The 24,959-nt window shown below is 42.9% G+C and overlaps 3 protein-coding genes across 3 annotated transcripts; all 3 read left to right on the top strand.

Annotated features, from left to right (window-relative positions):
- Window positions 1-19,853: 19,853 nt before the first annotated feature.
- LOC133391005 (lumican-like) lies at window positions 19,854-20,946 on the top strand. The gene is made up of 2 exons (XM_061640540.1): window positions 19,854-20,821; window positions 20,940-20,946. Exons 1-2 carry the CDS (start codon window positions 19,854-19,856, stop codon window positions 20,944-20,946), a joined length of 975 nt encoding a protein of 324 aa, XP_061496524.1.
- A 170-nt stretch (window positions 20,947-21,116) lies between these two features.
- On the top strand, window positions 21,117-22,741 carry LOC133391892 (probable serine/threonine-protein kinase DDB_G0278509). The gene is made up of 2 exons (XM_061648556.1): window positions 21,117-21,338; window positions 21,414-22,741. Exons 1-2 carry the CDS (start codon window positions 21,217-21,219, stop codon window positions 22,666-22,668), a joined length of 1,377 nt encoding a protein of 458 aa, XP_061504540.1. The 5' UTR covers window positions 21,117-21,216; the 3' UTR covers window positions 22,669-22,741.
- A 365-nt stretch (window positions 22,742-23,106) lies between these two features.
- On the top strand, window positions 23,107-24,504 carry LOC1270075 (toll-like receptor 3). The gene has a single exon (XM_061648557.1). It carries the CDS (start codon window positions 23,135-23,137, stop codon window positions 24,335-24,337), a length of 1,203 nt encoding a protein of 400 aa, XP_061504541.1. The 5' UTR covers window positions 23,107-23,134; the 3' UTR covers window positions 24,338-24,504.
- The last annotated feature ends 455 nt before the right edge of the window (window positions 24,505-24,959 follow it).

Raw genomic sequence — 24,959 nt, 5'->3', positions numbered from 1 at the left:
GCACACTGTCAAAAATTGACGCCTACGAGACAAAAATACATGACTTACGGCCAAAATTTGACGGCAACGGCTGTAATTACTGGGTTTTTCTTTGTTCTAATATCACTTTCAAATGAAAATCCCAAAACACAGCAATTTTCCTTATTCTAGCGCACCTTACACACCGTAAAAGAAATGTAACAGTTTTACAAGACGTTAAGGAATGGCCACAGCATAATGCGTCTTTTAATGATTATAGTTCCCTCTTTACACCATTCCATAATGCAAGCTCATCACTAGTTTTCCGACCCATTATCTCTCTTACCCATTCCCTGTGGCACAGTTCCCCTTTCTTTCCGGCACGTAAAACCGATGCTAGTTTTCTTAGCGCATGATCTCACTCCACTCATTACCATTTTTATGCATCCCATCGTCCCGGCGCCCGGCTTCGCCGAGCTCATTTCGCCATAGCGATAGCTTTATGACAGAATGCGATAATTACAACGATCATATTTTATCATACCGGTTCGCGCCCGAAAAACGGCACATTTGCCCTCTCGGAAGCGCTTCTTGGGATGCTACGCTCCGATGCTAATTAACCTACGGGACCATCAAACCGTAATTAGCACCGTGCCACGAGCTTCAAACCGTCGCACGAGACTCTTTAGCTTTGCCGGCTAATAACGCGAAGCGTGAGTACTTTCCGATGCATTTAGCCAAAGGGTGGGAAGTGTTAAACCAGGTGACTTATCCTACCAGAGCATATGATCGACAGTGGCCTCAACTGCACATCCTTAATCCTGACGCCAACATCGTCATCATCGTCACCGTCGTTAGTAAATCATCAAAGTCATGCCGGGGCAAAAGTTCACTGGGGTATGGGTTTCGACCCAGCTACCGATGCACCTGAACTATTTTGCATTACCCTCTGTTCCGCTAAACTCATACCGGTATGCTTTTCAATCGATGAAACTTGTGACAGAACTAACTGCCCCTGTCATTGCCACATCGCCTTTCGAATCCTCCGTAAATGGATGGAAAAGTGACGATTTTCCTCCAACGTTGATGCGCTTAACCCGTCCGGAAAGTTCTGCAAATCTAGCTTTCCATTTGCACCTCTCACTCGGAAACTCACTCTCCCACACACACGCGCACACCTCCATACCGTAAAATGGTTTCGCTTTCAGGAAGCTCGAAAGACGTAAATGTAAACAACGGGCACCTGTCATCCGCTCCGGCCCACCGGGACCAGGATGACGCGCGGAGACAAGTGCATGGCTTGACGGGCCATGGCGCTGCCAGCGACCGGTAGCGATTCGATTACGATCAACGAAAGCGCACCGGCGAAAGCCGGTAAGGAATCTAGAAATAACTCTAGAACGATGCCACCGACTATTGCATCCCGTTGCGGGACAAACCGGGAAGACATTCTCCCCGCTCCTGGGCCAGGTTGTTTGTGCACTGGGAAAATCGGGCAACGGCAGGGAGCAGTTCCATTAAGCGGTAAATAGTGCTACTGGCAGCTGTTCCAAAATTCTTCACTCGAGTTACCGGACCGGTCGAAGCTGTTCCATTTTCTGCCCTTCACGCTTCCGGGGTAAACTTTACATTGCAACCATTCCCCCTTTGCCGCTCGTTCTCGTGGTGGGAAAGAGAGCTTGTGACTAAGACAAAGTCATTTAAAGTAAACCGGCACCAGTCGGTCGGTCGACGTCGGCTTGTAGGTGTGTGCTACTGCGGCTGTCTTCGGTGTTCACGAATGCAACACTGATTTATTTTTACTTTCCTTGGAAAACCAAGCGGGACACCACAAAACTGGGTGTCGTATTGTCATGCGGCGTATATTGCTGTTGTTTTAGCAGCAGCAGCAGCAACCACAACTACACAAAAGCTTCCCTGTAAACAGTAGCTCAGGGGAGAGAGAGAGAAAACAAGCTTACACAAAAAAGAAGAAGCGCCAACCTTCTGCCACCGAAAAAGTGTGAAAACAAACTCTAAACATTGTTTTAATGTTGACCTGAGGCAAATTCTTTAGTATATTTGTCCATCTTTTTGTCGTTCTTTATTTTTTCTGCAAGACGACGCTTGACTATTCTTTCAAAAGAGGGCGAGAGACCAAAATGGTACCCAACCAAGGATTGAAAAGGATGCTGTTGGTTTGGAAAATGAAGAAAAACGAGCTTTGACGGTGACAAGAACCTACTCGTCCCGCTGTCAGGTCGAAGGGGAAAACTTTAGCTCGCTTCACAATCTACTGTCTAATAATGTTAAACGATCAACCCAAAAAGTAAGGCAAAATGTAGCAAAAACACTCCCACTCGACCGTGACACCATTGTTCTCTATGCAACAAAAAAAAACACAGAACGAAGAAAGAGAAATCGAAAGTTGATTCTATTCACACGTCGTGTTAAAACGGAGTACCTTGTCCTCCAATAACGCTTCATACATCTATCAGGCGTTACATACCTATAAATAACAGGCAAGTTAAAGGTACACAAGTCCTTTCCTAGCCTGGAAATTATTTGCCATCCGGCAAGATAAGGCAAGATGTCACCAATTTTGCTGTTTGCCTTGTGTGAAAGACCTTTTTCGTTCTTTTCCGGCAACAGGATGTTGGGTGAAGAAAAAATGCGTTTTTTCTGCAAAATAAAAATTAAAAACATCAATCCGCATGGATCATCCTGATGGAAGGTCTCGTCCTCCGATATAACAATATCAATTGCAGCTCGTCTACCCAAGATTTCATTAAATTAGTTTTTTAATCATTGTTTAAATTATGTTCGAACCAACAAATTAAAAAATGCATACCCTTACTTCAATAAAACCATTAAATCATACTACGCCTAAATGTAGGCACTAATGCATTGAATACATTATACTCCTACATGTATGCAATGAGCGTAACATAACGAATTTTTCAATTTTCGATTCTGCTATCATCCTCATTTGAAACTGATTGGTTTAAAAGTCTTTTTGTTTCGGAAATGCAGATCTGAGCAAAATACTAATTAATTACTTCAAATGTATGCATTAATCTAAAGTGCTTTACTATTGATTACATGACAGTGAGACTTAAAACATAGGTAAAACGGCCTGTAGAAAAAAACTGTTTTTTCTGAAAAAAAAAATAAAATTAAAAACAACACTCCGAATGGATCAACCTGTTGGAAAGTCTCGTCCTCCGATAGAACGAAATCAATTGCAGCTCGTCAACCCGAGATTGCATCTACTAATCCCACCGAGGGAAAATCGTCCTCCCCCTGAAAGCCGAACTGCACCGAACCCTCACGCTGAATGATTTAGTGTGACACGCTGGCAATCATTTGCACTGTTGCATTTTATCGCTTCACAACATACTCTTTCAGTGGCGGTTGTGTGTGCGTGTGTGTGTAGTTTTGTGCTTTTTATTTTCGTTTTCCAACTCGCACATCGAAAATCCTCATAATCGATTCCCGACCAGAGTCAACCAATCATCAAATTGGGCTCAAAACCGAAAGCGCTGCATAATCTGAAACACGGTGTCATCCACTGGGTAGCTCACAAAAGCTCTCTTTCACACACATTGCTATGCTACATATTATCGGTTGATAAAAATTGCATTTCGATCAACCGGATTACTATTGCCGGGACTGGGAGGATTCGAATTCAGTGCAATTGCATATTCTGAACCGACTGTCCGAACGGGGGTATGGTATGGAGAACATGCATCACTTATGCACTTACCAATTCCGGGTATGATGGTTGGCTTATCTCCTTTGCCTTCCGGGGCAGGTTTTCTGTACTGCTGCATAGTTCTAGGAATAAAGAACTGCAGAGTGCCCGTTCGTAGTGGTAGAATTGCTCGTATGAATGGCTTCTGAACCATTTCCATGGTTCAAATTGAAATTTGTTTTGTAGTATGAGTTTTCTTTCTTTTCCCACACATACTGAGAAGCAGCAGCCATTTTGAATGATCAAATGATTAAAAGTGAAGCACAGAGCTGCTTAATCGGTATTGTAGCTCTGTGCCGGTTACAATCATTGCAACAAGCAACAACAGGTAGAGTTCATTGCAAAAATAAAATCATTTTCCATGAATCTTTATACGCTGCTGTACTGATGTGGAATTTCATTAGTCACTGGTTTCAGTGTTAATTAATTATTGAAACATAGTACAAAGCCTTGTGTAAAAAGGGTATTTTAAATTAAACTGCACATTGCTTTGCAATCGAGCGAAAGAACAAAGAGCATTTTAATCATTTCTACTGACCGAAAACTTTCCTTTCTTCTGGATGTGTATGGATGTGCAAGCTGTAATTACCGAGGACGGAATTTGCACAGTAAATGCATACGGTATAGCACAAAAACCATTGTCAACCATCACAAAGAAGCATCGTTGTGCAATTCAAGGGACAAGGTTTGCGTTTTTCGTTTTCCTTTACAATAGTGAAAACGGTGGAACCATGATTTTGTCACCCTGCGTCATCGCTCAACCGCGTCCAGTTGTGGTGGTAGCGCAGTCGAAGCGTTAAATTAGCGACAACGATTCGAAGCGCAAACTTTGGCCTTTGCGCTGGGAACTGTGAGAATTAACCAAATTTCGCAACGATATCGTCAGCTCAATTGCTCAAACCCTGTACGCTGAAATATCTCTCTCTCTATATGTTAATACATTTAAAAGCGTTTGTACTTCTCCCTTCCATTACCCCAGCGAGCCAAATTCGAGTACAGTTCCTTTCTTGTGTTGCAGACCGAACAATCCCCACTGCTGCGGTCACATTGGCTGATGGTCAAAAAATCTTTCCACGAGTTTTCTGACCACAACCACGCTGCCGAAGCGAAAATTGTTAAGTAAACCACATTTTTCCTCATGAGTAACACGCCGCTTGATGTGTGTATAGTAAAAACAGACTAAACGTAGAAGGAAGACCGCATACAATGAGGGGCTTTTTCACCGTTCTGTTTTGATGCGGCTAAAGACATGTGTTTACTTTTTTTGCAAAATTGAAATGTGATGTCTTTTAGGCGGTTTAGTCGTTTAAATATGTAATTGGAATTTTTAACAAATTTTGTTGGTTAATTCAAAAAACATCCCACACACTTTGCCAAATTCAAATTCAAAATCAATTCATATTAGGTATCTCCTTCTGCTTATATGTACCATTAAGGGTAGTTGCTGTGCAATAAAATATAACTAAAAGACAAACAAATTCAATAGAACAAGAACTAAACCAAACATTGAGGGCACAGCATAACAGGCAGAAAAAATGGATTTTTTAGTAAATTTTGTGTAGTAAATTGTGGTACTGTGGTAATTGTTAAAATGGTCCTGTTTCGGAAGATAAGACGTATTTGAACTGCTTTTTGTTAAAATATTATTAAATTTACCTTCCTCAAAATTTAAATTAGTTACAACACATCTTTATCTCAGCAAATTCCGCACCGCTTTTGGTACAATTACCCTAATCGTAGAGGTGTGCAGTCTAATAATGTTATCGGTCGACCGAATGATAGTTATTAGCAAATGATACGCAAATCATAAGATGAAAGTAATTAACAGAAACAGAAGTACAGATTAACCTTCAATGGCGTTGCAGCTTTGAAGCGTTGCATACATTAAGGCGTGATACGGCTAAGGCAAAATTCTACCCTTATAATATAAACCGTTGATACGGTTTACAAAACTTCTACCAATTTCATAAAAATACTTGGAAAAAGAAAGGGTTAATAATGAAAAAGGAAATGAATTACCAATAAGAAATTTAATTTTTTTTCCAAATAAATAAAACGCAAAAAAAAACATCGCTACGAGTACTAAACTTCTGTACAGGCAATTTGCCCCTTTCCTTTTCAATCCCAACTCGTTTGTCTCTCCTTCTCTGTAGTTTATTCGCAAACCCTACATTTAGCAAAGAAGTGCCTTAAGTGAAAAGCTAAGAACATTTAATTTGATAAGCATGAACCGATGCCCCGCTCAGCCAGCGTTCCCGGTGTGTAGCGTTCAATATTCCTTTTTTGCCCGTCCCGTTCCACTGCACGCGGCGTGTTTTAACATCGCATTTGTATTCGCGCTTTTATTTGCACCTTCCCGACTTGCTATGCCAGTTCCATTGCCAATCGGTGCAAGAGATTGCTGCCGGATGCTTGTTTGCGCCCGCTAAAACCAACGCAACCACACGGTGCTCATGAAAATTAAATGCTTGTTCCGAGACAGTTTGGCGGTTCGGCGTTTCGGTTGTGGAGCGAGAGTTTTCTTTCCTTCGCCCTTGTGCCCTGTCTGTAGATCCACGCTGGAAGACGCGCTGCGCCTGAAGGTGAACGTCCCGAAGCACTTGGGAGTGAGGCGGATGTGACGCGCACCAGCGTCCCAGTACGTAAGGGGTTGCTTTTTTTTCGTTGCTTTTACCAGCGGAATAAAAAGAGATAACCAGGCTCGTAACGCCTTTCGCGAGCCGCTTGGGGATTGGGCAATGGGGCCTCGTGGCTCGTTTTTTATTCATTTGCTGCCACATTTAGCCTGTATTTTAAAGCGTTTCGTGCTATAATTTGCTGCGCACAAATGTGTCCCTACACGCGCGTTTCCATACCAAAACGCAATGGACTCTGGTTGTTCGGAGGCGTGGGTTTTCCGGATACGATCTCGTTCGGATAATGGTGAGCATTTTCTTACCGTAGCGAAAACGGTTCCCAAACGCACACCGTTTCGGGTTGATGTGTTAAGCAAAAACTAAACTTTTCCTTCCATTGTATCACATCTCTTTCGGCGAAAGGATTCTAAAGATTCTATATAGTGAGATTTTGGGAAACAATATCCCTCACCCACACCATGGCATGCCGATCATTCCTGGGCCCAAAAAATGCGAAAGAAAAAAAACCCTCCAAACCGTACGCTCTTTCAAAGGCATTGCGAACGACGTACGAACACAAACCTTATCTTTGGTGAAAGAATGGCAAACATCTGTACGTAGCCTCCGGGCCGAGTTGCCAAATGCCTTAGCATGCCTTACATTTTCTTCGCCCGGCGAAGCGATGCATGGCTTTCGCACGGCTGAAACTGGAGTGAAAACGACCGAGCCCGCACACAGTCGCTGGCGCTTTTAACGAGTTGCTAGTACATAAAAATGTGTTATGAATTTTACAAATGTCTTCATTTGTGCTGCGGCCTGTGAAGCCGTACGAATTTGCACCATTAACTTCGACGCCCGCTCGCCCTTTGTACCCTTCGAAAATTATCAATAAACGTCTTCACTAACACCCCATCGGTGTATGTGTGTGTGTGTGCTTCCTGGGAGTATTCAAGATTCGTTCATGTATGTGTGGCTGTATCGTCCCAATGGGACACTCTTTCATTCTACATCGAAAGCTCAGCGAAAGCGTTCTTACCACGAGGCAGCGTTTGTTTTAATGCTCCAAAGAAATCAAGCAAATGGAAATGCGAGTAGTCCCACGTCGGGGGAAATCGCTTCTGTTTTCTTTTAAGCGTCGCTGGGGCTTTCTTCCCAACCTCACTGGCACTGGTGGTACATTTGCTTTCGTGTCCCATTCCAATCGACAGACGCAAAACATGCCGCCTAACCCTGGCTAAAGGTGTTTCCTGCGGCACGGGACACTGCTGCAGCACGACGTGAGCTTTGCGTCGCATGAGGCACCTTCTGTCAACGAACATGACAGAATGCGTTTCTTTATTTATGATTCATTAATTTGGTTCAACATTTAACGAACAAATGTTTGCCTTGTTTCTCAGCTCAGCTGCTTTCCGTACGGCAGGGGTGCATAATTTCAGGCGCTTTTAATTTTGTATTTAAATTGCATACATTTGGGCGCACTTGTTTTTTTCTCTCTCGACGGAGAATCAACGGTACAACACAATTGATGTATTGAAATCCTTTTGTCGATGACTGAACGATTTCTATGAATTTTAATTTTCCAAACCAACCTTTTTCAACTTTGTCATTTGAGACATGATTTACATTGACCCCTTTCGGTGCAGTTTTATAACAATTAAATGAAAATAAGCTCCCCTCTTCTGATCCGCTCACAAAAAGCGGTACTGTTCAATGTGACTGTTCACGAATACATTTTATTGAAGTGCTTTTTTTTCTTAACCACGCTCAACATTATGCCCTTCGAATATGACGCTCCCGGGACACTATTGATCGGGTCCACTGACGCTTCTGGCTGCGCTGGGCAAATTATTCACCCTCGAATCCGGTTATCAATCTCACTGCACACATTTTACACCAAACTCACCGGTCGAGGTGGAGGTAAACCGAACACAAGAGCAGCCCACTTCCAACAGCTAACCTCGTGTACTGCACTTGAAGCGCACAGGTTGTGTGCCCTTAAACCCCAGCACCCGGGCCGCTGCCACAAGCGCACTCCAAAATTGCGGTAAATTCAATAGAGTGTTTTATTACACAAGGCGAAAGGTAATTTAATCTCTTCCCGCGCAGGTAATTAATTTCCACAAAGACCATCCGCAAACCGCGAATCTCGGAAACCCTGTCGCACCGGTAACGTGCCCGGTGGTACCGTCGCACCGAGCCCCCGTTCGCCGTTTAGCAGGCCCGGTACATGTGGGTGTGAGTGTCTATGTTGATTGCTTCGGAGGAAACATATCCACACACACACAACACACACACAATCTCACCCGCACGTGGCGAGAGTTCAGGATGTCACGGCGTTTGCAATCACGCTGCCCGACCACGGTGCCGGCGTGTGGTTGTATTAGCTCCCGCACGGGATTACGGTCGCACAGTAAAGGGACGAGCGATTCAGTTAATGTATTCAATAAAGTATGCTTTCACGTACGCCACATTCAGTTCCAGCTGCACTCTGCTTTGGGTCAACCTGAACCTAGCCCAACAAAAAAGGGACAGTGAAACCCCCACTATCCCTGGGACAACTATCCCCAAAATCAAGCACCACCACACTCGCCTCCCGGCGGCGCGGTTGCTGCTAAATCAAATGGCTAACACTAACGCCGAAAAAAGCCCCCATTGTTTACTGTTATTTATGCTCGGAATAGGGCTTCCCATTTTAGCGCACTCAAACAAACACACAGGCACGCACATAGAAGGGCCTGCCAGTGCCACACTTACAATCTGGCACTGTAATGGAAGCCAGTGGCACTGTAGACCTGCCCGACGGGTGGGACGAGTTTGGAGCCCCAATTTATCTACGGTATCGTTTGGAGGTTAGCAATATTTATGGACACTGCCTGGTTGGCGATCTCGTGTTGACATTCGTTTTTGGTTTGTTGCTGCTGGCAGCCCGCCAATGATACAGGCAAAAGGAAACGGGTAGCAAATGAAGAAACGGTACGAGCTAAATTGGCAAACATAAAAAGGAATGGGAAAGGCATGCAAGGGAAAAAAAACGATAAGGGCTACGATAAGACCAAAGCGTTGGTGTGCCAAGCAAGGATGACAGAGGTGCTTGATTTGTGCTTATTAGCTGATATCATAAACCATGCTGCTTGAAGGGGCAACGAATAGGTCGTAGGAGAGATAATATGGTAAGAGTTTGGGACGGGATGAAAGAGCTAGAAATGTAATATAAAAATATATTGCTTCAAGATAACACTAGAGAATAGTATTCATATCTTCTAAATATTATCTGCGACCAAATCGGCAATTGACAATTGATCATTGAAGAGATTACAATTAAAAATCAGATTTTCAGCTGATCAGCTCCTTTAGGCTAAAATGATGTAAGGCGCCTAAAGGTATGCAAAAAATGTTTCGTTTTTATCAGTTAGTACACTTTTTAACCAACCCCAAGGTGACAATATGGCGTGCGTCCACCATTAAGATAACGAAGAGGTTGACAAAAGGCGCAAAACCGTGAGTGGTTTCTACTCCTGAAGAATGCCACGATCGCAGAGCGGTCATAGTACCGAATAAATATGTAAGAAAATAAGTAATACATATTTTCATTATTGTAGTTGCCCCCTGTCGGTTCGTACTACAGTCGTTTCGTATTCGTCAAGCTGTGCGTCCTAGCAACATGCTCCTTGAGGGTTCAAATCCATTACCGTATTGTTTATTCACGTTACTTATATTCATAAGCGATAGTTATGATGATTCGGATCTACTTTGCATACCTCTAGGCGCTACGTTAGAGATAGAGAAGAAGAAGTTTTAACGTACCTTTTGAAGCATCTAAAAACTAAATATGATTATTTAAGTGAATTTTACAGTTTGTTCTGCTCATAGTTTAAATTCAATTTAACATAATCAGATGTTCAACTACACACTTATTAATTGGTTTAGAAAAACATCATTGAATCAAAAAGCTAGTCAATAATAATGATTAAGTCACAAGACAAGGACAAGGCTGGTTTTTTGATAAAAACATTAATGAGCTAACTTTCCATATCACAGTTTGTTCCAATTCCTAATAAATATATCTTAACATGCATTATTTAGAATTTTCTTATCGTACAATTTTACCCAAATATATCTTAACAAATCCTAAACAAAAAGCAAAGATAAGAGGCTTTAAACCGGTTATTTACGAAGACTCTCGGTTGTAGTTTTTTGTGGGAAACTCAACCACATACAAAAGGCCGGTTCTATAGAATCAAAAATCCTCGATACGATACGAAGCACCAGTTGACTGCACCAGTACCGGTGCACACGAACAGTGTGCAGGAGAGCTATTTTGGAAGAAAACTTTCGTTTTTCACGTAGCTCTTGCGGTCTAAGTGGCCCACTTCCCATCGTCCCACGGGCGCTGCTCTGCATCGAGCTAATTGAGCTTAGCTTTCCGGAAAAGGATTTAGTTATTTTAACAAGAATCGGACGAGTAGATGCTTTATTGCACGTATGTTTATCGGTACCGCTCTTGCCATCTAGCACCCGATCGGACCCTTCGTATGCTATGAACGGAAAAAGGCTTAAAGAGCTCTTACCTCGATACGATGGCCAATTAAGCAGGGCCCTCGTAGCGATGAATGCTTAGTTAAATCGTGTTTGATTGATTATTTGTTCTCATTCAACGCAATCACGAGCGATTGTACATGTTCATCCGTTTAATTGTCTTAAACAATCCACAGAGGGGTGGATTAAAATGAAAACACTTTTGTTGTTAAGTCCCGCTTTGTTTTGTGACCACTAAGCACACAACACGGTGTAAAGTTAAGCATTACGCTGAAGTGCTTTCCGCCTGGTTGCACTTCAGAAAAGCTCGGCTCACCATTGCCTTCACCAAACACTTCGGATTAATAAAGCAAAAACACAAAACAAAGGAAACGCTCCTTAAGCCGATGAGGGAAAACGGAGCAAACTAATTTCATCCTAAGAGCTCTCCGGACAAAAACCTTTACAAGCGCACACAAACACGCACACAACTCACTCCCACTCGCGTAATGATGTCCTTCTGCGAGAAGATAAACAATAATCCACGCGTCCAAGCTGAAGCGTGCGATGACGCTTAACTAGCAGCTAACCTCCGACCGTCCCGTCCTCCTTCCCCTAGTTTTCTCGCGCGGACTCAACACACGGATGACGCAAAGCTCATCATTAGCAACTCGTGGTGAGCACACTAAAACAAACAATAACGATCAAACTCGTGCGCCCCTCGGGGAAACACAATGGGACCACCCTTCAATCCGACAGAAACCCAACCCGATTGATTCCCGGAGAAAAGCCAACGCCACCGCCATTGTCTGGCACGCTGAAACTAAGTCCCTCGCTCACACACACACACACACACACACTACAGATACAACGATCAACAAAAATCAATATTATCCCTAATTGGGCAAAACCACTAATAGAGACGCCGAAAGTTTAACGTTTAATTTAATTACACCCGGCACACCGCTCCACGCGTCGGAAACGAAGGTTTTCGTATGGGAGGGTGGGGGAAGGTGGAGCGAAACATTCGAGGACGAAATTGTTCTCGATTGCTTTTTGATAAAGGACCGATGGGCTCCCGGAGAGTGTGTAACCGAGAAGAAGACACTCCAGCACCCGGCGTACCCGTAACGACTCACTGGGTCATCCTCACTTTGCTCCGGTCCGGAGAAGAAAGGTTCCGGTACGGTCTCGTGCAAGAGATTAGGTTGGGAAGTGAAATAATTGCCCCCACATTCAGTGTGTGTGTGTGTGTCTGAAGGCATTGGCATGGGAAAAGCATGAGGTACCGTGGGTGTTGTTTTCCGTAAGCCTCTTTGTTCGGTGGATTTTCGCGTTGCCAGTGTAACGATTCATTTCCAGCGTCTGAAACCGTTTGTCGGTCGGCTTCCGTATGGTTTGCGATGCGAAAAACAGACAATTACAAGCTATTGTTTAATGCTTTATCAAGTGTTCAAAAAAAAGTGCAAAACGGCCCTTGCAACTTGACGAGCAATGTTATATTGTGAAAGTGAGAAACAAAGTGTATAAAATCTTTTTGAACAAAAGCTGTATCAAAACAATGGGAAATACAAAGCACAAAAATTGAATGAATATGGTATAGCAGTTACAACAGATAAATAAAGTATCGAATCGAACCATAACATATAATTTAAAAAAAAGCTGAATAGAAAATAAGATTAAAACATATTTAAGAAAAAAAAGCATGCAAGACAAAAAGTTGTTCAACAACCAAGAAAAATACAACTGAGGCAGCGCTCTAGCAGCAATCGAACACGACATCGAACATGAAAAATATATGCGATTTGACATGTTCGATTTGATAACCAACAGATCGAACATGTCAAATCCCATACATTTTTCATGTTCGATGTCGTGTTCGATTGCTGCTAGAGCGCCGAGTGAAAATTATAAATAAGTGTGCTCTATCACTAAGAAATAACAATAAAATATTAATACTAAAATATTTAACATCATACATTCAACAGCCTAATCTAAAAATAACAAAATAAGGTCCAACAAACATTACTTAAACTATTTATAACACATTACTACACAAAACAAATCCATTGATATCTAACTATTGTACACTCTTATGTTTCCTATTCTTCATCAACACCAGCCGTTCGTTAGCAACCACTTAAAGCTTGCCACGTATTTGCTACGAATAGCGATACAGGGTTTTCCAATTGAGTTTAGACTAGCCGCATACTTTTTTTGAATAGTCGCAATAGATTCTTGACTAGCATCCTCTATTTTTGATTACGAGCAGTGGATTATTGACTAGGAGCAATTGATTTCAGCAGACCGGTTGCTGGCGCGGAGTGTCCAGATTGTTTTTATAGGTTATCGGTAGGAAATCTAAAGCAAATTCGGTAATTTTCAGTAAAAATAACTTTTTATTCACTCATAAATTTTATTAAATTCCAATTTAATGGTTGAACGGTCAAAACTTAGAAAAATATTTGATTTTTGGTTAGAAAAACTGAGTTTTAGTGTGTTCAATTGTAAACCGATATTCGATCGAAAATCGATAGAACTACTTCTGGTCACTCTGAAAAACTTGCCTAATCTAGCTTTTGGTTAGGTTATGCCTGTGGGTTAACTACTGCATATTTCAATTCAGCCGTTAAGTGCTTTTGTGTTGTATTGTGCATTCATAAAATCAAAACAATAGCACCAAAAACCTATCAGATAAAATATATCTTATTTTGTGGATGATATATAGCAGTAAAACAAACGCTTTTAGCTGATGAGCGGATGATATTAAATATTATCCACAGATTATTATTCAAGTCGATCTGTCACACCGGGTATTATAAACGCGACGCACTTAGGCTGTCATGCAGGGACCTGTTGAAATCAATTGCTCCTAGTCAATAATCCACTGCTCGTAATCAAAAATAGAGGATGCTAGTCAAGAATCTATTGCGACTATTCAAAAAAAGTATGCTGCTAATCTAAACTCAATTGGAAAACCCTGTACAGCAAATAAAAGAAAATCTCTTTCACCGAAACAATTAATCAAGCTCACTTTCCTACCAACCTGTTATAAGACACTGGGCCGCTGGGTTCATGCTTTCGGTTCATTGCGTTTGGTGTTCGAGTTCGGAGTAACCAATTTCTCAACACAAGCAACTCAAACCCATTCGATTACAACAATGCGCCCAACTGTGGCTTTACGAACTCACCTTCCCCTCACCCACCCCTAACTCCTGCTCCCTGCTCCACCGTTTACGTTACCCAACGGCAGGGCAGCAAGGTGTGTTGTGTCACTCATTATCCAAATTAATTCACCGACTGTAAACTTCCGTCGCCCGTCGTTCGCCAAACAAAAACAACCAAACACGACCCTTTCTGGCCCCGGCTATCCGGTCGGCCGTAGCACCACCGGAAGCTAATTGCTGCGGTTGCAGTAAAAACTTTTCACCCGTGGTCAGAAACGTCCTTACGCTGTGTGTGTGTATGTGTGTGTGCCCGGGAATGTGTTGTACGTATCTGCAACTAACGAGCAGGGATTTGGACCTCATTCTTGGTCGATGTTTCTCGTGCTGTTCGTATGTGATTTGGTGCTGCGAACACTGGTCAACGGTGGTTTAGAATTTTTCAAACACACGCTTCCTGTTGCGACTGTCCTTACCACAAAGTAGTACTGCTTCCGGCTTACCTTGAGCTTTTCCTCGCTTTCGATTCGAAGGCTGTGGCCAAACGTATGGAGTGAAACGAACCAACGTTATTTGCAACCAATTTCCTTACGCACTACTGGCCCACATCGTGTAATCCACGTGTAACTGGGTTAATGTTTTTCACCAGGAGAAAAGCATCCGAAGAATGCATACCCTCGTCTTTACTTGATATGAATGTTCGAATTAAGCTTACTTCTACGTGTCAGAGTCCGAAACCGGGCAACGGAAAACAAAGGCGCTGTTGATCAGTCCATTTCCACCATCTTTTGAAGGGCCCGGTAGGAATTTAGGCAGTGGAGTAGACGAAGAAAAATGATGCTCCCTGTAGAATATGACGAAAGGGTGGGAAGCAGGTAGGAGAAGACTACGTTTTTTTCCTTCAGTACTCGGAACCAACCCTAAGTGGGTGCTCGAAGGTGAGAAATTATCTGCATAACATCAGTTATTGGTGTAGTCGGTGTTTAGCTTCAGTTTCAAGTACACACAGTGTGACTACAAGTGATGTTTTGCGGGTAAAATAAAAGTTCCACTATAAGCATGCTTTAAGCAGGTTAAGATGAATTGATAAAATAGATATTTTAGTAACACTAACCGTACGTAGCGTTTGAAACACTGATTGCATACTTTTAGGAGCATATATTTTGATGGTATAAAACCCTGAAATTAACCAAAGTATGCAATCAACAGATTTGTACGCCTGTCATTATGCAACCCGCAGCTCAAAATCAAGTTAACATCAGCAGCAGTTGGTTCTGTTACCATACCTTAAAACGCTATTTTGACCACGATCCTATCGTACATTCGATCATCGTTCGGATAAGCTCGCCATGTTTAGCCACACTGCACTCTAGAACAGGGAGGGATATAGCCGTTCAACTAGCACGTACGAACCAGCAGCCGACACTTGCCGGAATTCCTTTCGGCATACTGAAACCATCCGAGTATCTTCGGTAGGGCCCAAACGGGTGGTGGGCAAAACAGATGGGGCACAAAAGAATTCATACCGATCTCACCTGAATTTTTGATGAACCCGTTAAGCATGTGTGAAGATCCGTAAATAAATAATCAAGTAAAAAGCTACCGGTGTATGGGGCTGATCTCACTGTTCTTTCATCTTCGATGTTCGATCTCTCTTTCTCTCTCTCTCTCTCTCTCTCTATCTCTCTCTCTCTCTCTCTCTCTCTCTCTATTTCTCTTTCTCTCTCTTTTTACTCATTTGCACGGGCCCATATTCATACCATGCCTTGCCGAGCATTAATCCATCCAAGTGTGCACGAAACGTGCCCAAAAGGCCCCTGAAATCCGGACATCCGTGGCAGGTGAGCAGACATTACAGCACTCACTACGCATCGCTACCGAATGGAATGGTAGGCAATTTCCGCGCATGGCAACGTAGTGCACAAAGGCTCACCCACCGAAGAAAGGCAAGCATGATCAATCAAAGAGCGCCAGTTTGAACACGGGTGAAAAAAGATACGCATCCTTTCGACTAGTCTAGTGGGAAATGGGGGGTACAATAACAACACCAAAGTTAAATTTGCTTCTCACTTTGCTGTGGTTGAAACCAGGAATCGATTTATCTTAATGAAGCTCCAATTTTCATCGTAATACGGGAACTACTAACTAAATAGCTACATGGTAACGAAGTGTATAAGGTCATGGAAGCTTAATCTACTCTTCCATTCCTAGAACTGTAAACAAGCGTTGAAACCGGCATTGGAACATTCCTAATGTAAATGCTTTTAGCACGCATCTGAGTGGTTGAAGTGATCAAAGTGAATCCACAATTCACGGCAGTGCTTTATTTGTCACACCTTTGCATCATCTAGATTGATTGTAACCTAAGATAAATAAAACCCAGTTTACTCAAGCCAGTTTTGTTATAAATGTGCTAGGTCTAGTTTGTTTGATGTGATTAACACAATAATTAATTTCGTGTATCAACACACAAACATTTACTTATACTATATTCGATTCGAAATATGCCGACGAACACTGCAAATGGGTTGGTAGTGAAATCTTTCAGTCGAGCTTATGAAATATTTCAACACTACTCATCGGAAGGCAACTTAGAAAATTTGAATACAACACAACGGTTGTTTGAAATTTTCATAGAGTTCATCTCTTTGCTGTTAAGATTAAGCTGACCAATAGTTCCAAAAACTGCTAGATTCTAAAAATACCTTAACAATTTCTAGACGATTTCATAAAAAAATCCTAAATTGCTTCACTTTTAATGAGTTGGTCTTATGTAGGTACGTCAAACTGACGGCACGCAGGCCACATGTAGTCCCTGCGGGTTCTGTATGCGGTCCGTCACGCTATAAAGTTATATTCAGCCGTACCGGCGAACTCGTTCGACGAGAAACATTCGTCGCTCATGAGTGGACAGGGTTGTATCACTAGGTTGGCCAGTATAAAATCTATACGGTTTTCTAATTTTATATCTAGAGGGCTATGAAATGAGTGAAAATGAGCGTCGCAGCTAACGTTCCCAGGAACGAACGAGTTCGCCGGTACGGCTGATTGTCCAGTATATACCAGCCATTGCGTATCTATCGGAAAGCCAGCTACGAAGGGGTAATAAGCATTTATATTGAAATGGAACACATTTAGCATCAATCAGCCGTACCGGCGAACTCGTTCGTTCCTGGGAACGTTCGAGGCGACGCTCATTTTCACTCATTTCATAGACCTCTATGATCAAAAATTAGAAAACCGTCTAGGTTTTGTTCTGCCCAATCTAGTGGTACAACCCTGTCCACTCATGAACGACGAACGTTCTTCGACGAACGACCACCTCGATACGGCCGATTGTGTCCCGTTTTTTTTTTTCATCATCACTGTCCGGTCAGCCTAGTCCATATTGACCTTTTTTTCTGCGAAACATTAATAACAAGATAAGACAGCGCTGATTGCTTGGTGAGCGGTGAACGGTGATAAGAAAGCGGCAATTATAGTGGTTTAACAAAATATTCACTCTCTTTTTTTCTCGTTTTCAAGCGGTCTGCTGAGAGTTGCTCAGACGTTCTTATCATCTATACCAGTGGTCTCCAACCTGTGGTCCGTCGCGTGAACAGACGTGGTCCGCAAAAGTATTGATTTCTGAAAAATAAAATCTTATTACTATACACATTGCATTTTTTTATCCACCATCAATATTAAATATTCAACAGGCATGCCTAGAATGAGATGTAATCATATTTTTGATCAAAAACTTTTAACTAAGTATACGAAATGTATGCCCTCGAAAGATGAGGGCCGTGGCAAATGTATTTTCAAAGCCAAGCGGTCCGCGATCCTAAAAAGGTTGGAGAGCACTGATCTATACGACAGTCATCCTTTATATTTTATGATAATAAAGGAATATTTAGAAATAACATGGAATTGAAATTGAATTGAAAAATGGATTAGATTGAGAATCTTTTACTTGGCGAACCTTCCTACGCGGAAAGACCGGCATATTTAGACTATCGAGACTTTGTGAATTATGAACAGACCATGGTCGCTAGTGTGTAACCATAAACCCTTTTTATTTTCTTTTTTTTTATAAAGATGGAGAATTAAATCACTATGACTAACCTGCACTGCGGGTTGCAGAGCGGGGAACTCCCAGCAGCTTAAACTTAAACTTAAACTTTACCGCCCTAAACACCCTCCATACGCATATTTCTTCCAACACTCCGGACCCGCTGGTTAACGCATTAACAATAGAGTGAAGGGACGGCGAAAAAGCCCAAATTGAAACTCCTGTCTCGGGGCAACATTGGCGTGGAATTGGTTGAATGAATATCGACGGGAGCTGCAACCCTCATACAGCAATCATATTCACAACCGAAGACCGCAGGATGTGTCCTCAAACACACCACTTGCCACGATGCTCGTCACACTAGATGCGATTTACAACTTTGTCTGTTCCGTATTGAATCCATCACCCCAAATTCCGGTATGGACCCATCCGCCAGGATAGCAGCCCAGCATTAGAGTCACCGAAACTAATAAGACTTCATGCCTACGAGAACCGAGCGGTGCCAAGTTACTCGGAGCCAAGTCGAATCCCATGTCCATCTCCAGGCCCTACCATATCCAGTTGGATCCAAATGGATCGAGACCCCTGGGATCCTCCTCTGCGAGCCTCGATTGCAAACATTCTTCCTTGACAAATCTAGGCGATCCCGCACAAAGGACCTCCAATGTAAGGACATAACGTCCCATACGTATGCACTGATTACTGCAACTGCTATTCGTACTCCTACAGTACGAGGCGTCCTAACAGTCCGATCCTCAATGCTAAAGCTTAGTGTAGGGTTGGCAGTCAACTCCACGCATCTTCGAGTCTTATCACTCGGCTTGAACCTGTGATGTATCAAAGTCACTGGAGGGCTTACTCAACAGGCGCCACAGTGATAGGGAAAGTGCTTGTCTTTGGACCCACTAGGACTGATGGCTCGTCACGGTTTTCGAGGTCGCGACATCAGCTAATGGGCCACCAGAATGCGCACCACTTTGGCTCGTTCACACTTAGGTGCATACACGTACCGCGGCGTTGCAGATTGACACTACCTCAGCGGAGTTGAGTGAGTAAATGAACCCTGTGGGAGTCCTCACCGCAGCGTTTCAGCTTTCGAGCGTCCGGTCGGTGACACCATTAACCCTTTTGACTTTAATGGTGAAGCAGGCGGCTATGTTTCGTGTACACCTGGGCATTCGACTACTGCAGTGAATAGCTTTCTTGTATTGCTGAAATCTAATACGCTAATATCGCACTTGGAATAGGCAAATTGTAAACGATGAACCATTTCGACCAGTGTCGAGTATGTAAAACGAATTTTTAATGTACGATAATAAATGCCATGCCAACGAGCGTGCCGATAACGCTCGCAAATTGGTCACTTTTTTCATTTAATTCCAAATTGAACAGAGTAGTGGCCCAACTCCACAAAACACTATACAGTGTCCAGTGTACTGTTGATGTGTGTTATCCATTAACGAGCCAGTATTGCTAGTGTGTCATCGCTGTTTTTTTTCGCAGCAACCATGTAATCAATGCTTTTAGATTATCTTACTGTTTATTCATTACCTACACTCAGTTTGCTAGAGCATTATGTGTGTTTTGTTATCCACCTTAGGAAGAAATGTTTTACCATCGCCTCACTGCTGCTGTTAGTGCCGGCGCCCAGTGCAGCATTCCAGTTTTTGTGCGCCAACATGCTGTGCACCATAAAGAAGTGGGCTCCCAGCGAGGAAGGCACATTTTTGCTTGCCCATATTCCGAACGATACTTTAATCTTAAAGCTTTCCCATCTGAGGGCCAACACATTCAACCTGGCCACCCTGGACAAGATAATGGCGATCGAGATAGAACGATCTCCCGTCAAAAAGGTGGTAATGCCGTCATTCACCGCCACAGTACGCCTAAAGGTCTCTCGAACGTATCTCAGCGACATCGCGTTCGTTGCCGGCAATGCGCGGTTAAATTTCCTCACCATTACTGAAAGCCGGCTAAAAACCATCCCGAGCACCATCGTACATCTGGTAGCGTTGGAAACGGTCGCAATAACAAAATCACCCATCGAAACGGTCAACTTGTGGCTGTTCAGCAAGCTGACGCGTCTGTACGAGCTTAATCTGTGCAGTAACAAAATTCTGTTTCTTCATCTGCCGGCCACATCTGCAGGCGATTTCGCGAGCTTGCGACTGTTGTTTCTGGCGGACAATCTGCTGACCACGATCAACTTGGGCGCGTTCAACGGGATGCAGGCACTGCAGACGCTAGACTTCCAGAACAACCAGATCCGGCGCGTGCAAGGGGCGCTGGTGTCGAATAGCTTGCAAACGCTCGAACTGTCCGGGAACCGTTTGGAGACGCTGTACTGTTGCGAGTGGCATCTTCCCAATTTGAACCACCTCGCGTTGAGTCAAAATGTGCTGTCGATGTTACCGACCTGCCTGTCTTTGACCATGCCCAACGTGCTGTACCTGATACTCGACAGGAACGCACTAATCGATAGCGATACGTGGTACAACATCTTTACGCTGAAACGTTTGCAACAGCTAGACATTAGCCACAACCGGCTGACGAAGGCAGTCTTGGACAACATTTCGAATTCGCTGCTGTTTCTCGACCTGCAGTACAACAACATAACAGTGCTGCATGTTCCGGTTGCGCGCATGGGTTTGAGAATTACTGCATCTTACAATGCGATCGACACGTTCGATATCAAAAGTCTGTCACCGAACGTTACGACGCTAGAAATGTTTTGCAACCCAATCGACTGCTCGTTCGATCGTGCACGCATGCAGATTGGTCAAGAGCCTGTGTGCTACACAGATAGGAGAAATTGTAATACATAACAAAAAAATAATTAAATAAAGAACAGGTTAATGTATTGCGGAAAAAATGTTTTAATGACTTGGTCTTATCACTTGAAGGACGTAACATTGATGATATCTTCCCAGCTGTTGTTTCAGCTAATAGATTGTATTCATGTTTGACGTTCTACTTATGTATGCAGTTTTTTGCTTCAAATTTTCTACATCATTTAAATGTCAATAAATTACATTTCATTTACTATGACTAAATCGACAGTCACGTGACTGCGGGGCGCATCGAAACAATTTAGTAGACTACGCAATAAACGCAGGGATTAATGAAAATTTTAAAATTAGCTTCTTTTTATCGATTCACTAGAACACGATGATCTAGCTAATGTTACTTAATTCGGGTGAGGTTTTTACCGCCTCTGCGTTATTGTCCTCTAAAAGCAATGTTTTGCTCCTGCTCGAAGTCAGTGTCGCAATGAAGTTGGTAGGCAAAACACTACTGATAAGGTATGTAGAGTTCGTAGGTAGTAGGTTCGTTCATAGGTAGTGCTCAGATTCAACTCAGAAACCAATGTCTTTCAGTGCTCTCGTTCTTTTCGTTCAGCAAGCGAGATCACTCCGCTTCCATTGTGACGGAGATTTCATATGTGAAATATGGCACTGGAACCCAACCGAGGAGGGAGCGTTGGTGTTGGAGCAGATCCCAATTACGCACGGTGCTATCGAGCTGCACAATTTTTTGGCTACGGAAATATCCAGCAATTTGTTCGCGTATTTTGAGGCACAGCGTCGCAACATTTTGGAGATGCATACCACAATCACTGTGATCGGGTCAACGCTGCGCGGTTTTGTGGTGGAAGACAATGCTACCTACTACAATGTATGCCTTGAGAAAACTCAACTCAACCATATATCTTTCGGGACGCGGTGCAATTTGGAGACTTTAAAGATACAACACAGCAACCTCGAGCAATTGCCACAATCAATAGGCAACCTGAAGGCGTTGAAAAGTTTAACACTGAGTCACTCGCTTATTCAAGCGATTGATCTCAACTTGCTAGCTGAATTGTTCCGTTTAGTTTTGCTAGATTTGAGCAAAAACCGGCTACACTCACTGTACGACTCGTGTGCCAGGACAACGACACACCCGTATCCGTTGCTGTCTGAGCTATACCTAGGAGAAAACAAGCTGAAAAGTATCAACATGGACGTGTTCCAGCCGATGGTGTCACTCACTAGGCTCGATCTGTCCCACAACCACATCAGCGTGGTATCGGGCTCGTTGGTGGCGACCAGTTTGATCTCGCTCGATTTGTCCTACAATCGTCTAGTGGAGATGGATTGCTGTGGATGGGTGATTCCAAAGCTGTACGGTATGGTCATTAACGACAATCGATTGCCAGCGTTGCCCAGGTGTCTTGAGCATGCTTTCCAGAATGTGACTCGTTTGGCGTTTGACACTAATCAACTTCAGCCCGATATAATGTTCCAGCTCGGCAGACTTACGAACATTCAGATATTAAGCCTAACGGACAACAAGCTGACAAACGTTCCGCTGAACGAGAGTACCATACCCAACCAACTAAAGTATTTGAATCTCGGGCACAACAACTTAAAACGCCTGGATGTACCGTATGTACCGAGCAAAGATTTACACATCGACGTTAGCTCGAACTGCATTAGCAAAATAGATTGGGACAGAGTTTCGGCCAATCTAACGAAATTAGGAATGGAAGGAAATCCATTGGACTGCAGTTTCTACAGCATTTCCACTAGAGCGGACATTCAGTCGAAACTGGTATGTAAAAAGCACCGCATTGAGCGTTGTGATGCATAAACTTGCGAAAATGAATGTCAATTATAATGATGATGATCCAGGGTACCAAAGCAATAAATTCGAATACATTCGTCAGAAAGAGACTAAAGTGTGGTTAATTGCAGTGCGCAACAGTGCACACGGTCGTGTGCAGTAGGTTAATACAGGCTATTAACACTGTTAGCGCGCTTAGCTTAATATAAAGTAAGCACGAGCTGTGGGTCTTTCGTTAGACTTTTGTGCTCAGGCTCAGTTAGATTTTCGTGTAGCAAACGAAACGAGTGATACAAACAAGTTATGTGAGTTGTGTAAACGTTCGAAGTTTAACAGTGGTTTCGTTTCTGCAGTTATTACCATGCATATAGTATTGCTCGTGTACGTATCTTTTAACACCAATCGACAGGGCGCATTGTGTGGTTGAATTGCAAAGTATAAAACATTCTTTTTCCCTTTGTTTAGTACTCTGTGCTCGCTGATATCTCGTGGGATGGTGCTGGCCGTTCTGCTTCAGTGCGAACACGTCACTTGCACTATATCGAATTGGACTCCCAGTGTAGAAGGTTCATCCGTGCTGAAGAACGTCCCGAACAGCGTTCAGTACTTAAACTTTCGCTACTTAAACATTACTACGCTCAATTTCGAAGTGCTTGATCGAGTGAGGCTTTCAAGCGACGGTGCAATCGAAACAAGCATCGAGCACTCCCGAGTAGAGCAGGGTTATCTGTCGTCACAAACCAACATATCAAGTCTGTTGCTTATGGACACGAATCTAAGTGACATAGAATTTGAACCGCACAATTCTATGCTCAAGATGCTCACAATCATCCAGAGCCAGCTTAGACGTGTGCCTGACAGCATTAACCAGTTGGCCTATTTGCGGGTTTTAGCTATCGTACAATCTCTCGTAGATTCCGTTGATTTAGGCCTGTTCTGCAAGTTGCAGTATCTACATTACATCAACTTAATGCACAACAAAATTGCCTTCCTCAGTCACTCGCGTACGTCCGGTCCGGAGTTCCTGAAATTATGGGATATCAATCTTTCGCATAATCTACTCACCACGGTCCGCCTCGACATTTTCAATGGAATGAAGGCACTCAGAACAATAAGTCTTTCGAACAATCGCCTCCACAGTCTGGACGGTCAGTTGCTCTTATCAAGCTTAAAAAAGCTGGAGCTATCTCACAATCGCTTCTCCGAGCTAAACTTTTGCAACTGGAATGTATCCAATCTGGCGGATCTGTATATAAACAATAACACCTTACGGTGGTTGCCAGTTTGTATAGAAGAGACAATGCCGAGCGTAAGTTACTTAAACCTGGCCTCAAACGTACTCTCGACCGATGATAGTATCTGGAGCAGACTGGCAAAGTTCCATCAGCTAACATTGCTCGATATCAGCTACAACCGTCTAACAAGCATGGTGTGGGCTAACATAACCCTCTCATCGCGCTATATAAACATAAACAACAATCCGGTGAAATATATCAACATATCGATGGCCATTAATGGGTTCCATGTTGACGTAGGTTGCACTACGATCGAACAGTTGACGATCAGTAGCATGTCATCCAATGAGACCTATACAGACACTTATTGCACTCCGATACGATGTAGCTACAACAGCGAGCATAATTCAAACCAATTGCAGTGTGGTAAGAACGTAGATGAATGCGAAATGTGCATTTAGGAAAGCATACAGGAAACTGCGAGCTATGCGCTTGTTCAAAAGATAAATCGTAATATTCTTAAAAATCATTTGAAATCAACAAACTTATTCACAATTAAAAACATTGTGAACGGTAGATAAGAACAAAAACAAATCGTTTTATTGATATTTTGGCGAATTCTGCTCAGTTTATATGATCACTTATTGGAAAAAATTGTACTAATTTGACATATAGATTGTCAAAAATAAAAATTCACGTAACTCGGGGAAATACTGTAACTCTAAATCTCTAAAGTCCTCAACGTATATGATATGAAACATTATTTGACAATTGTTTTGTTTATGTGTCTGGGAATGTGTTTTTAAGGGGAGCTCCTTATGATCTCTTCGCTTAATATGTCGCTGCTCGAGCAGCTGTTGCTTGTAAGCTTCATAACCACCACAAACAACCCTTAACATTTAGTCGCTGTTGTAAAGATTGCAGCAAGGTTCTTTCCTATACAATCCATCGATTTATTCGGATAGAAAGTGCGTCCGATGATAGTTGTGTGTGTCAAACATCCGTTACGGGGTTACGGCCCATTCTAGACTTGTACCCATGATGGGCATGATTTTAAGTCGTGTAAGCTGACGACTGTACCAT

Source organism: Anopheles gambiae, chromosome 2 (assembly GCF_943734735.2).
Source record: "Anopheles gambiae chromosome 2, idAnoGambNW_F1_1, whole genome shotgun sequence".
NCBI classification, from domain to species: Eukaryota; Metazoa; Arthropoda; class Insecta; order Diptera; family Culicidae; genus Anopheles; species Anopheles gambiae.
Note: the sequence above shows the minus strand (reverse complement) of the source record. Positions and strands in the feature narration are given on the sequence as shown.